At 36.5% G+C, this 15,245-nt stretch overlaps 1 protein-coding gene across 1 annotated transcript; it reads left to right on the top strand.

The window, feature by feature from the left end:
• Positions 1-3,537: 3,537 nt before the first annotated feature.
• On the top strand, positions 3,538-5,962 carry LOC122136709 (GTPase IMAP family member 8-like; the record flags this gene model as incomplete). The annotated part of the gene is made up of 2 exons (XM_042721137.1): positions 3,538-4,414; positions 4,504-5,962. Coding segments are annotated over 2 exons (1,767 nt in total), but the record flags the coding sequence as incomplete, so codon positions are not given.
• Between the last annotated feature and the right edge of the window lie 9,283 nt (positions 5,963-15,245).

Raw genomic sequence — 15,245 nt, forward strand, 5'->3', positions numbered from 1 at the left:
TGAGAAAGTTACAGGCAGGTGAGTTTGATCAAGGTTGGAGTTGAACTGCAGGAAGGTGGACGTCGAGGGCCAGAGCTGAGAACCCCTGCATTAGTGTATATAGTATACTGAATAAAATATGATATGATGTTGCCAAAATAATGGTGACGCTATGTCTTTTGTGTGAAGCTTGAACAACCATTTCTAATTAAAAGGAATGTGACAGAGCCTGTTAGCTGCTAAAAAAAATGTTGTTTTAACCTCTCTCATAATTAGTCACTGTTAACTAACCTGAAAACCTAAAACAAAAAGTAAACAGGGCTCTAAGAATTGGCAGCTTACATACTGCCCAACCCTACCAGCTGGTCTTAGTTACACTAAAACCAATCATCCATCACTAAATAAATTCAGTGCTGATAAACTTACCACTGTTTCATAGACAAGGCTTAAGTCTAGTCCCAGACTAAAATGCATGGCTGGACTGTTTTAACTGAAAGGAACTTGCACAGACTGATCTTAAAATATGTTGGTGCCATTGTTTTGTCTCAAGATGCACACAAGTAATGTTATTTTCTGAGGCATGTTTATTAAAGGTACTTATGGTGCACTTGAAGTTTTGAAAATTGAGCTGCTAGCAAAAACTTAAGAGATTTAGGCAGGACAGAGGGGCTGCTGCTGTATATATTTGAGTGGCTCCTCCCGTAACAGATGTAATCTCACTCCAAACTTTTGATAAAACTTGAGAGCCCTGGTTGTTAGTTAGCAGTATGTTACTTTGCTAGTTGTTAGTCAGCAGTATGTTAGTTGTTAGTTAGCAGTGTTAGTCAGCTGTTTACTAGTCTTGCTATCCCATCTGTGAATACTGATACAGGTAGAGCACTGGATGGAGAACAATTTCGCTCAGACTGTTTCAAGATACAAAGCAAAATATCTTGACAAAATGCACTAGTGAACAAGTGTTTCTAGTGAAATAGCAAAAGATATCTGGGACTGAAAAACTGGCATGTTAGAATCAAAGAAGCATCTAAGAACTTAATGACATGATCTGTTTGCCTGCAGGTGATTCACAGGAGCTGAGGATTGTGCTGCTGGGAGTCTCTGGAGCTGGAAAGAGTTCAACAGCAAATGCAATACTGGGTCGAGAGGCATTTAAAGAGAGCAGAACCAGAGAGAGTGAGAAACAGACAGGAAGAGTAGAAGACAGAAACATCTCCATCATCGACACGCCAGGATTCTTCAAAGGAGATATTTTCATGACTATCCAAGCAGCTCTTTTTCATTTATCAAAGGATTTATATATATTGCAGCCTATGGTTTTCTGAGTTCAAACACTGAGCAAACCTTACTCTAGTTAACTTCTGAGGTAAGAGACTGCACCTACTCAAGAGGCCTCGATCAACAGCATACTTTGGCACGTTCTTTATACTGGCAGGTGTCAAATAGTCAGCCAATGGGTGGAGATGACTGATTTTTTATTTTATTTTTTTATTTTTTTTTAAGTATGATGCAGTAGAGCCACTTCCAGTTTTGCTCATTTGAGTTTAGAAAGTCAGAAGGAAGAGACTCTAAACGACGAAACTGCAAGAGACATAATGGCATCAAAACATAAAGGTTAGTCTGAAAAAACCTAATATGAACAGCCAGTTTAATACAGTTTTGAGAAATGAATTATACTGTTTTTTTTGGTATCTGACCACACCAAGGCCTTTAAGGTTATGAGAAAGTTACAGACAGGTGAGTTTGATCAAGGTTGGAGTTGAACTGCAGGAAGGTGGACGTCGAGGGCCAGAGCTGAGAACCCCTGCATTAGTGTATATAGTATACTGAATAGAATATGATATGATGTTGCCAAAATAATGGTGAGGCTAAGTCTTTTGTGTGGAGCTTGAACAACCATCTCTAATTAAAAGGAATGTGACAGAGCCTGTTAGCTGCTAAAACATGTTGTTTTAACCTCTCTCATAATTACTCACTGTTAACTAACCTGAAAACCTAAAACAAAAAGTAAACAGGGCTCTAAGAATTGACAGCTTACTTACTGCACAACCCTACCAGCTGGTCTTAGTTACACTAAAACCAATCATCCATCACTAAATAAATTCAGTGCTGATAAACTTACCCTGCTTCACAGACAAGGCTTAAGTCTAGTCCCAGACTAAAATGCATGGCTGGATTGTTTTAACTGAAAGAAACTTGCACAGACTGATCTTAAAATATGTTGATGCCATTGTTTTGTCTCAAGATGCACACAAGTAATGTTATTTTCTGAGGCATGTTTATTAAAGGTACTTATGGTGCACTTGAAGTTTGGAAAATTGAGCTGCTAGCAAAAACTTAAGAGATTTAGGCAGGGCAGAGGGGCCGCTGCTGTATATATTTGAGTGGCTCCTCCCCTAACAGATGTAATCTCACTCCAAACTTTTGATAAAACTTGAGAGCCCTGGTTGTTAGTTAGCAGCATGTTACTTTGCTAGTTGTTTGTCAGCAGTAAGTTAGTTGTTAGTTAGCTGTGTTAGTTAGCTGTTTACTAGTCTTGCTATCCCAGAGGTGGGACTTTCACGTCACAAGCAAGTCTTCAAGTCATATCCCAAGTCCTCAAAGGGTTAAAGTTAATGAGATAATTAAGTGACTAATTAAATGATGATTGTGCATTGGTTATGAACACCTGCTGTTAACAATCAACATCACTGAAGAAAAGAGAAACACAAGAACTACAACTGACTTTAAGCACAGCCTTGGATGAAATCAATTGGAAGAAAAAAAAAAAAAAAAAAAACGTTTCCACCATAATTGTGGTCAGTATTTGCTTCAGTTGTGCTCTTGAGCCTTTTAAGAGTTTTGATAAATTTGCTTCAAAGCAAGTGCACTACTGTTTTACAACAAACATTTGTGTAATGCTGAAACAAATCTTGAACTAGCAGGTAACTTATGCTTTTGATGACTGTTTGATCTTGATTTAAATTTATTTAAAAAAAAAAAAAGTGATTTTTATTATGCAAATGTCACCTTAATATTTCAATATTAAGAAACATAATTGTTTAGGATTAGGCATTATTATGAACATTTATCATATGATCCTCAATAGTGGTGACAAATAATTATTCATACTGCAGTGCATTATGGGAGTTTTTCATGTAGTGCAATATGAAGCATTTTGTTGATTGTCACCATTGTAGATATTCAAATGCTGGTTCTTGATATCTGTGTGTCAAAAAGCACTGGAGTTCTAATTGTTGTATGTGCTACACAGATTTAGAATTCATTCTCTGTAAATATTAGAGTAGTACTTTTTATGTGTGTTGTAATTTCACTGGGATGATTATTCTTAACCTAAACTTATGAAAAAAAAAACATTATTTTGAATATAATCGTATATATCACTGATCTCTCTTCTCTACAACATCACATACAAAAAAGCATCTAAGAACTTAATGACATGATCTGTTTGCCTGCAGGTGATTCACAGGAGCTGAGGATTGTGCTGCTGGGAGTCTCTGGAGCTGGAAAGAGTTCAACAGCAAATGCAATACTGGGTCGAGAGGCATTTAAAGAGAGCAGCAGACCAGAGAGAGTGAGAAACAGACAGGAAGAGTAGAAGACAGAAACATCTCCATCATCGACACGCCAGGATTCTTCAACTCTCAACTGACCGATGAAGAGATGAAGAATGAGATGATGAAGAGTATGTACCTCTGTTATCCTGGTCCTCATCTGTTCCTGCTCGTCATCAACCTGAAGACCTTCAGAGAGGAGCAGAGGAACCTCGTGGAGCAAATTCAGGAGAACTTTGGAGCTCAGGCTTTGAAGTTCACAATGGTGCTGTTTGTTGGTAGAGAACAAATGTCGAAAAGAGAGCTGACAGTCTTTACATTTACTCTAAAGTTTCAGGAACTAGTCAGGCACTGCCAAAGTAAATATCATGTGATCAACAGTAAAAATGAGACAAATCAAACTCACATCACAGAGCTTCTAGAGAAGATTGATGAAATCATCAAACAGAATAATGACCAGCATTATGATAATGAGATTTACTTACAGTATCCAACAAAGAAAGAAAGTAATAAACAAGGAAAGAAGAAGGACAGAACAAATGTGCAAGAGACAAAACAACAGCAGGTAATAGTACAGGACGTGATACGCAACTACCCTGTAAAGGAAAAGGACACAACAAATGTTGTGACTGAAAAGAAAGATTTTATTTCTCATGTGACAAAAACTGAGAGAACTGAATTATATGTAGACAGACACTCTAGAGATCCACAAGAAAAGAAAAATAATGAAGAAGAGGTGGTCAAACCATCAGCAAAATCACTGAGAAACTACTTTGAACACAAGGGAGAAACAAATACAGTCCAGAAACCAGAAAAATACAGAAGAAGAAAATGTGACCAGAAGAAACAACAGACAGAGACAGAACAACATCCAACCCAAACAGGTAAGAACAGTTTATTACACTTTCCCCAAATAACATGACACACTTCTGAAAAACTAAATTAAACTTATTTACTTGTTTATCAGACTCAGTCTCAGAGTGCATCCAGAGCAGACACACAAAACCTGCTCAGTGCACAGATCTCAGGATCGTGATGGTGGGGAAAACTGGAGCTGGAAAGAGTGCAACTGGAAACACCATCCTGGGACAGAAAACATTTAAAGAAGAACTTTCTACTGAATCTGTGACTGTGAAATGCCAACAGCATCAGCAGACAGTAGAAGGTCGAATCATCTCAGTGATAGACACTCCAGGACTGTTTGATACGTCAATCAGTGAAGAACAACTGAAGAATGAATTAGTGAAGTGTGTAGAAATGTCTGTTCCTGGTCCTCACGTGTTTCTGCTGGTCATTAGACTGGACGTGAGATTCACAGATGAAGAGAAAAACACAGTCAAATGGATTCAGAAGAACTTTGGAGAAGAAGCTGCACGTTACACCATCGTTCTGTTCACTAGAGGAGATCAGTTAAAAACATCCATAGAGGAGTTTCTAATCAAAAACAAGCAGATTCAAGAGCTAGCTGAACAGTGTAAAGAACGTTATCATGTGTTCAATAACGCAAAAGAAGAAAATCGATCACAGGTCACTGAACTGCTGGAGAAGATCCACAGAATGGTGAAGGAGAACGGAGGAGAGCATTACACAAATGAGATGTACCAGGAAGCTCAGCGAAAAATAAGGCTGAAAAAGGTTAAAGATGCAGCATTAGTGGGAACAGCTGTAGCAGCAGGTGTAGGAGCAGCAGTTGTAGGAGGTGCAATGTTGATTGCTGCTCCTAATCAAGTGGCTCTACGTGCAGCTGTAATGACAGGAACAGCTGCTGGAGCTGCTGCAATGGCTGCTGCTAATGGAACACCACTATCTGAAGCTATAATCAAAGAATTTAAAGCAGTATATGAGCCCAAGAAGGAGAAATGAAATGCTAAAAACTACATTAAAGGAAGGGATGCCAACCTTTGAGTTCAGTTTGGAGTGAGAAAGGTATCGAGTATATTGAGTTCTGGTCATTTTGAACCAGAGAAGATCTATTTCTTAAAAATGCTAATAACTGTTTTCACATTGGACTTATACCTACTGACTATGTTCACACAGGGTATAACAACTTCTCCCCAACATTTTTGTGAATCAACCCCCTTCCCCTAAATATTGGACTTTTTGTCATCTTATTTTCTTTCAGTTAGCACAGATTTGTATCTCTTTTTTGAACTGATTCAGGAGAGTTTTGAAGCTCAAGCCATGAGGTTCACAATTGTTCTGTTTATTGGAAGAGAAAAAAATATTAAATTAAAATTTAGTAGAAAATTTCTGGATCTAGTTAGTCACTGCATGAATAGCTATTATGTGATCAACAGTGTTTCTTCCCAGTTAGATTTGTAGGGGCAAAAGGGGAGTAACATTTTAAAGTAAAGGTTTGAACCATTCTCAGTTCCAGCACTCAGTACACAAAGTAAGATGCCAGTAAATGTACAGGTGCATCTCAATTTTTTTTTCTAACTTATTTCAAAAAGTGAAACTTTCGTACATTCTAGATCCATTACATGTAAAGTAAAACATTTCAAAAGTTTTTTGTTTTAATTTTGATGATGAAAGTCAAAAATCCAGTATCTCAAAATTTTAGAATATTTCCTGAGATCATCCAAAAAAGGATATGCAAAACATAAAAGTTCAAGTTATGTAATGTTATGTTTAATATGTTCATTCATGCACTCAGTACTTGGTCGCGGCTCCTTTAGCACAAACTCCAGCATCAGTGAGGAATGGCATGGAAGCGATCAGCCTGTGGCTCTGCTGAGGAACTATTGAGCCTTCAGCTTGATTGTTGGATTGACTGTTTCTCATCTTTCTCTTGAAATTATCCCATAGATTCCACATGGGCTTCAGGTCAGGCATGTTGGCTGGCCAATCAAGCACAGTAATATCATGGTCAGCAAACCACTTGGAAATGGTTTTGGCACTGTGTGCAGGTGCTAAAGTCCTGTTGGAAAATGAAATCAGCATCTCCATAAAGCTTGTCAGCAGATAGAAGCATAAAGTGCTCCAAAATCTTCTGGTAGATGGCTGCATTGACTTTGGACTTGATAAAAGACCAACGCCAGCAGACATCACAGCACCCCAAATCATCACTGACATCAGAAACTTCACACTGGACTTCAAGCAGCTTGGATTCTGTGCCTCTCCAGTCTTCCTCCAGATTCCAGACCTTGATTTCCAAATGAAATGCAAAAAAAATATATTTTATCTGAAAAGAGGACTTTGGACCACCGAGCAACAGTTCATAAAAATAAATAAATAAATAAATAAATAAATAAATAATAATACTTAAACAGCTACAATAACTACAAGAGGGCTACTTAAAATCAGAGCAGCTGAGCATAGCTTTTGTTGGCAGGTATGTGAAGTACAGAATATATATAATTGTTTTACTCCATAAAATGCAAGCATATGATGATTAGATGAAATAAAAATCATACACTATCTTATAATATTCTGCTAAGAGCTGTAAATGTGACAAAAGTAACTACTTTTTATGTACTATGTTGAGAAAAGATGGTCAGAAAAGGAGGTCAAGTCAATTTTATTTGTAAAGTGCTTTTCAAACAATGCACGTTGTTTCAAAGCAGCTTTACAGAAAATCATGATGTTAATGTTTATAATATCTTAATGTCTTCATGTCTGTTAGCAGATTAGAGCTGGAGGATGGTAATATAGATACATTTTGCAATAATACAAGCAATCAAGCTGTTGAGATTTGCTATATTACATACTGTATGGCCCTATATGTGAGTGAACTATATGTATGCAGATTTGGTAATTACAGTATATCTATCTATTTATACCCCACGTCATTTCCCTGTATAAATGCATTTGGACCTCTTTAGACTCATTAAACTCTTTGAAAACATTTGGCTGAATTCACATTTCTTATGATACCCAGATGCATTTACTGATTACGTTCACACAGTTATTTAAGAGAAAGACAAGGACAAAAGTAACAAATGAACTACTGCGCACGTGTGATCTGAGCAATGAGTCGGATTTGAGCAGTAATGCAGTGTGAACACAGACCATACTGACCTTTTATAAACCCAACACAGGTGTTTTTTCATGAAAGTGCAGACATGCTTAAAATGAGCTTCAGCTCTAGCAATGTCTAGCAATTTCACGTCTAAATTTAGACCTATAAAACTACACTCTCAGAAAAAAAAAAGGTACAAAAGCTGTCACTAGGACGGTCCCTTTTTAAAAAGCACAGCTTTGTACCTAAAGAGTCCATACTGGTACCTTAAAGGTACAAATTAGTACCTAAAGTGTACATATTAGTACCTAAAATGTACAAAAGTGTGCCTTTTGAAAAGGTAACACCTCTGTGACAGCTTACCTTTTTTTTCTGAGAGTGTATGCAGGCCAGAGTGAGTGTATTGAATAGTTTCAGTTTCAACACTCTGCAGCTAAGACAGAAGAGGGTGCCAGCATTGACGTGCATTGCTTGTTTTTAGACTGGTTAGTGAAGTAAATGACAAGTGACACGAGAACGGTGGTGGAAAAGAGAGACACGCGTAAAAGCTTCAAAGTCAGAAACGACTGTTGGAAGAGCAACAGGAATGGCAGATCCGTGTCTCCAAACAAGTATAATTGAGACGGCTGGAGCTTCAAGTGCCATTGGGCTTCCAGTGCTTCTACTGGGAGTCAGCTTTGCACTCGCTTACGGTGCACTGGGGGGAACCGACCTCTCCCTGGTTTTTAGGGGGCTTCAGTGCGTTGGCATCTTCAGAGGCGGTTTGGCTGTGATCACATTAGCGGCTCTCGGGAGGATGGCGGCGGCTGAAGCGGTGAAGGTCGCCGGGGTTGACGGTGTGGCTGCCGGAGCTTTAGCAGCAGCTGCTGGTGTGACTCTATCTGCGTTTATATCAGCGATTGTAGCTGCGTTAACAGCCCAGAGTATAAGAGCAAGACTGGAGACAGCTGTCAACAACTTCATCACCTGCATGATCCGTACAGAAGGATGGATTCGTCTGTTTGCGATGGGAATGTCATTGTTGTTTGGGCAAAAAAACAGAAATAGAGGACTGGAAGAGGATGCAGATTCTGAGGTGAATAGTGAGGACGAAAATGAGAGAGAAAGAAAGAAAAGAAGAAGAAGAAAAAGAAAAATAAGAAAAAACACTGACTTCTTTAAAGAACACCATTTAGAGATCACATATGGAGAGTTTCATGACTTTGTTCAAATGTATTTTTAAGTGTGAACACTATAGATGACAATCTTGAAGGTGGTTTTGACTGTTATCTTGCTTTCCTTCGCTGTCTTTAACTTCAGTTTAATATGTAAACTACAATGCTTCACATGCAGAATTAAGATGGATGTCTTGTTTCTTCAAACTAAGATCAACTTTCACAAACTAAATAACCGTTTAATCAAAACATGATGGTTCAAACTACTGAAGTGTCTTCTATTGACTACATATCCAACTCAAGATATAGAATTATTGAAAAACATGTTAAATACATCATACAACTCTGTTTTTCTTCACATTTCTGTAGCATTTATTTGAGCACACATTTATCATATTTATGAAGGCCATTTCATGATTATGGTGTTGAAATATTTTAACTTGAAATAGATTGATTGCACTGTTTCTGTTCATAGAATTACATTTAATTTGATTACATTTCTAAAATTTCCATAAAATTTCTCAGGATGCCACAACTGAAACCGCTGTATGTTCTTTACTCTACAGTATATAATAAACAGCCAGTGGCTGGTGTTGCATGCTAATTAGAGTGAAGCAGATTTAATTTGTCTTATTCAGATCATACAATCAGACAAAAGCGAGAAAATTAATGACAAGATCAAACTGGTAGAGACATAATGGCATCGTCATATAAAGGTCAGTGTAAATTAAATAACCAGTTATGATATTTATAGCTAGTTTCATAGAATACTAATATTTATATTTTTACAGTGTGCTTTTTGTTTCTGGTATTGAAAGCACTCAAAGATAAAACAAAGTAAAAAGGGAAGGAACGCCTTATTAGTACTTAATGGTCTGAATTTTATACTGCATCATAATGTTAGCATAAAAGTTCAAAGTATGATGTTGCCAACACAATGAAAGTCCTGTAGCTCAGCTGGTAAAGGACACTGCTGTGGGTTTGATTACAAAGTAACAAATACAGGCAAAATGAATTCCCTGCATGGACTGTAAATTACTTTGGATTAAATGACCTGCTTAATGCAAAAAAAAAAAATGAGCATGTGTTGTCCATCTCCAGTTTAAACAACCTTTTCACAATGCTTTAATACAGTATATATATAGTTTAGTGTTTAATGTTCCTCATTAAATAATTTCATTTAGACTGTGTGTAAATAATAGCTGGTGCGTCTCAGTGAGAGTTTCACTCTGTAACCCTGATGTTGAATTACTGTGCATGTTTTATTTTTTTTTTTTTTACAAGGGTTTTTTGGGAAATTTTTTTTTTTGTTTTTTTGTTTTATGTGTTTTTTTTTATGTGACACTTTTTGAATATTGTTGGCTGACAAATAGCTAACTTCAGTTATGATTAACAACACATTGCTGGATCCTTGTGTATCTAATCTCTATGGTTTTGCATTAAGTTCTTTATTTGTGTTCCCTTCATATACACTGTAAAAAATTGTTGTAAAAAGCAGCCATATTCTGACAGTAACATGTTTTTTCATTATAACAATAAAAAAAAAAAAGTATTTTGGGAAAAATTTATTGTTTTCAAGAAAGTAGCCTTCTCCAGTGCCCTGAATTAACAGTGTTCAGATTTGACACTCAGAGACTGTTTCAAATCACACCCTACACCAGGGATCGTCAAATCTGGACCACGAGATCCACTTTCCTGCAGAGTTTAGCTCTAACCCTAATCAAACACACCTGAGCATGCTAATCAATGTCTTTGGGATCATTAGAAAATCACAGGCAGGTGACTTTGATTGGGGTTGGAGCTAAACTCTGGAGCGTATTGGATCTCCAGGGCAAGATTTGAGGAACCCTGCCCTACACCCTCATTCACTATTCCCTATTCCCTACATGAGTTTACTAATACAGTCCACCTGACAGAGAGAATGACAACTAATGAGTGAATTCAGACACTGATGAACAGCTGCTGTTAACGAACAGAATCACTGAAGAAAAGAGAAAAATGTAACTACAACTGATAATCAGCCACAGCCTCAGATGAAATCAACTGAATCAGAAAGCAAATCTGCAACCGGTGAAGTGGGAAGGTGTTGTGTCCTGAAGAGGTGGTGTCCGCCTTAGCCCTGCAACGTAAGTGTGAACACTCACTTAAAAAGGTTTCAAGTAATAATCGTACTGAGCTTAGGAGAGCACCTGCCCAAGTTGTGTTATAACCCAATGAATGAGGGGCTCACGCAGTCCAGGGATTAACGGGAGTCCAAACCACTGACGACTTTACTTTTTAACGTTGTTCATGACAGGGAAAATATAGTTGGCCAGCCAAAAACCGGCCATCCCGACGCGGGTTTCCGGGAATGGAAAAACAGCAGCTTGGACAGGCTGCTAACATTTCTTGTGGGGGGGCCCACGGTAAGGATGAGGCGACAGAGGTTTCAGTTTTGGTTGAGCGATGCTTATAGGCGGAAGCAGTATTTTGATTGTAATATGGAGGGGAGGACGAGAAAGTCAGAGAGTTTGTATTTACGTTAGACTGCCAGGGACGAGGAACGTACTGTTGAACATCGTTGTAGTTCCTGGGCTTAGTCAACTCGATGGTTAGCTGCATTCTCTTGCGTGTAATATCTCACTTCAAAGTTATCTGGTACTGGGAGCTGTTAACAGACAAAGGATGTGAATTAAAATAGGGACATGAATAAATTCATGAGCATCTCACAATCTGAGGTTACTGTCAGGTCTTGTTACAAAAATGATTTTAGCATGCATCAAATTCTGTAATTATGAAACATAGAATTCGACATATTTCAATGCTTTAAAATAGACTGAGAGCCGAAGTGATATTAAATGCTAGTCTTATAGGAAGGTTATCAGATGAATCGTGACCCAGAACTAAGAAGCAAGAGGAAACATGAACACGTGCAATGTGTTTTATTGTATTAATGGTAAATTTTTGTTTTATATAATCAAAGTGCAGAGCTCCCAAGACAAAGAGCCCAATAGCAATCTGTAAGGTTCACGCAACATCCAGAGGGGGGGCGTGAACACCTATAAATCAATGTAGATGACAGTTGTTCACTCATTTACTGCAGGACTTTCACATTTCACCATTAATGCAGTGTTAGAGGAAGCCTATTGCAACATATCAAATATATAATAATCGTTCACGAGACTCACCAGTATATAGAATATGTAAGTCTTTTGTTTTCTGTAGTCACATCTTTATCAACTATCAGCTTTCACTCTCTGCACAACCCAACCGACAGGCGTCCCCTGGAATGAAAAGACACGCGATTTCGTTAAGAGATGCGAAGGGAACTCAGAGACCAAACAACAATGCAGCTGTTAGAGGGTGTGAGATTACAACACACATCTGACACCTCCGCTGCGCTGTGCTGATGATTTGCTTTTGCGAAGATCGGAGGGGGGTGGTCAGTCATTGACATCCAGAACCTCGTATAGCGAAACCGCCAAACACGTTTTTTTGTCGGGCTGAAATGGAAAATGAAGACTCTATAGTCAAGAATTTATTTGCTGAATTTTTATTTCTATAATTGGTTGTCTTATTTAGCATGATTTATGATGTGTATTGTTTTAAATGAAACATAGGGCCCCTCTTAACGCAGGAAAACTGAATAACACAAGCCTCTGCAGACTAGAAAACATAAAACATAAAAAGAAGCTTTTGACTGTCTTTATAATTAACATATATATAACATGCAATATTTATCTATCACTATCTATAGGCATTTGGATCAGACTGAGGCGTTGGAACAAACCATCTTTATTTCCGCAGCAATCTCAGTGGTTTTGATGGTCCGTACAGTAAGCGGTTAAGGTGGCTCCATCAAAGTCTAAACCAGCCCACAGATTTCATAGCAACAGTACGCGAGATGAGGCTACCAGAACCAGACGAACATCCGGGAGCTGATGTATTAGTGATAATCTCTATAATCTCCTGTAAGCCATTATCAAATACACATTTAAATACAGACTCTAATGCCACACTTTAAAATATAGACACACTAGATCATGTTTTGCATTATGACTCTTATGATACTATTTCAGTTATTGGGTCGTTTTTCTAAATTTACAATAATTCAAAACTAAATTTTAAAAGTAAGTTAAAAATGATATATTATATTATATTGAAATATTTTTATTTTATTTATAAAATCTTAGGTTCTATATAGACTCATCGGTCCACTTAAACAGTTACACCTCTGTAAACCTAAATCAACAACAATAATTGGTTTCTGGGTTAAAAAGCAGCACTACTTAGTAAAATTCAGCAGCAACACCAGTGTTTATATTCAGTATATTGAAAAATCAAGACAAATTGAGCATTATTCATTTAAAAATTGTGTCGAAAAAAGCTGAAACAGTGGCATTGCTCAGCTGCTGTTCTTAAATCTTTACTTCTATCGTTTGTTGCCCTCAGCAGTAAATCAGAGTTACTGAAACTTGACATAATTCAAATACTAAAATCTCATTTTACCCCTGTACAAATAAAAAAAGTTTTAAAAACTGATAGATAGATAGATAGATAGATAAGATAGATAGATAGATAGATAGATAGATAGATAGATTATATAATCAACTGACTTACCATAGAGCGCTCGCTTACACTGTCGACATGAAGACACAGCTAAAAATAATTACAAACAGAGAATAAGGCCATATTTTCAGTGCAGCTTGTATCGTGAAGTCTGGCAGTAAATAGAATGACTATCCCTTGGTGTAATATATATATGTATCTTTCTGAGGCTGTTTAATCTATTATTTTTAACTGTTTTATGCCATAAACAGGTTATGGCCTCTACTGTAATCAGGTATCAAAGGTGCCTGATTAGAGGCCAATAATGCAAGATTGACAGCATACGGGACGGAGTGACTGGAAAGAAGATATATATATACTGTCCAGCAACAAACTTCATACACTGTGCTTTATGTCTTTCGTATCACTCTACGCTCTCTTTCTTGTCACATAATGGAATAATTTTTAAAGTCAAATCAGCTATTTCACAGCAATTTTATCAATGCATTTGTGAAATAATAAGAAGAATAAAGAACAGTCAACTGCTCATTATAGTAAAATAAACCCCTTTAGGGGTGATACAAGTTTGTGTCACTGGGATGTGACCATCCTGTTCAGGCTTTATTTTGCAATAATGAACAGTTAGTATTTCCTTCCTCAAGGAATTTTTCCTTCCTTAATCAATTAAATACGAGAACACCTTCATGCTGGAGTTTGGCCTAGCCCAACTGAAACATGCTGTAAAGATCCCCGACAACGATTAATGATTCACACCCTGATACTGCTGGGAACTCGATGAGCATTTTTACAATATATGCCTTTATTCTACGGTTTCTACTGCCAACCACGGTAAGAGGGCCTAATCTTATCACTGCTTATTAGTTATGCATCCTTGTTCATCAGAACTAATACTCAGTGTTGAGAAGGTTACTTGCAAAATAATAATAATAGCTTTTTTTTTTTTTTTTTTTTTATTTTTAGTTTTTTTTTTTTTTTTTTTTTTATTTTTAGTTTTAGTAAATGTAATTTTTTTTTTTTCTTTATTTGCTTTTTTTTTTTTTTTTTTTTTTTTTTTTTTTTTTTTTTTTTTTTTTTTACCTTTTCCCCCCACACACTTTTTTTTTTTTTTTTTTTTTTGGTCACAGCATACAAGTCAACCTTTTTAAATGACAATAGGACAGTGGCGATTTCTTAAATTACTACAAGTATAATGACCTAACATACATACTGTTTCTCCTGTTTAAAACCACAAGTACCACCGATCTGCTCTGCATCACGCACATGAAAGAACATGACTCTGTGAGAAAAGATTCCACTAATATCATTTATAAAATCAATATGATTGTTTTATATATATATATATATAGATATATATATTAAAATATTATATATATATATATATATAATATATAAAGTATATACTATATATATATATGATAACAAAGTAAAACACGCTATTTTAGTGTTTCCCTGCCTTAAAACACTATAGCCAATATACTTATATATATATATATATATATATATATATATATAATATATATTAGAATATAGATATAGACGATAGAATATAGATATATATAGATCTCTATATAATTCTATGCTCAAGAAAGAAGAAAAATGCATTTTCATGCCCCAGAAAATACATTTAGAAATACATTTTGGTATATTGAATGCCGAGATACCAAAGAAGAAACCTCCGTATAGTTAAAAAATATCTTTCATTGCGCTACACTGTGTGTTGCCACATTATTCAGATATAGTTTCGACATACCACAGTATATTGCAATTGTTTTAATTGCGAAAGCTGGGATTACGAAAGACTCCACACGTTAATATTGTATGTTGTTTATTAGGAAGTAAGTGGCTTATTAAGAAAGACTCCACGTTATATTGTAGTTGTTTTAAGCATTTATGAGCCAAATATTTATAGCAGATATAAGCTAAGAAAGAAATGAAACATGTTAGATAAGGCTTTGCTGTTTTTTTTTTTTAAAGAAAAAAAGGATGTAGGCTGTAGAATGTCCTGTGATTGCTAAACGTCAGCCGCAGAGAGGCATCAAAGAAGAAAGTCCT

The sequence above is a fragment of the Cyprinus carpio genome, chromosome B3, assembly GCF_018340385.1.
Source record: "Cyprinus carpio isolate SPL01 chromosome B3, ASM1834038v1, whole genome shotgun sequence".
NCBI lineage: Eukaryota > Metazoa > Chordata > Actinopteri > Cypriniformes > Cyprinidae > Cyprinus > Cyprinus carpio.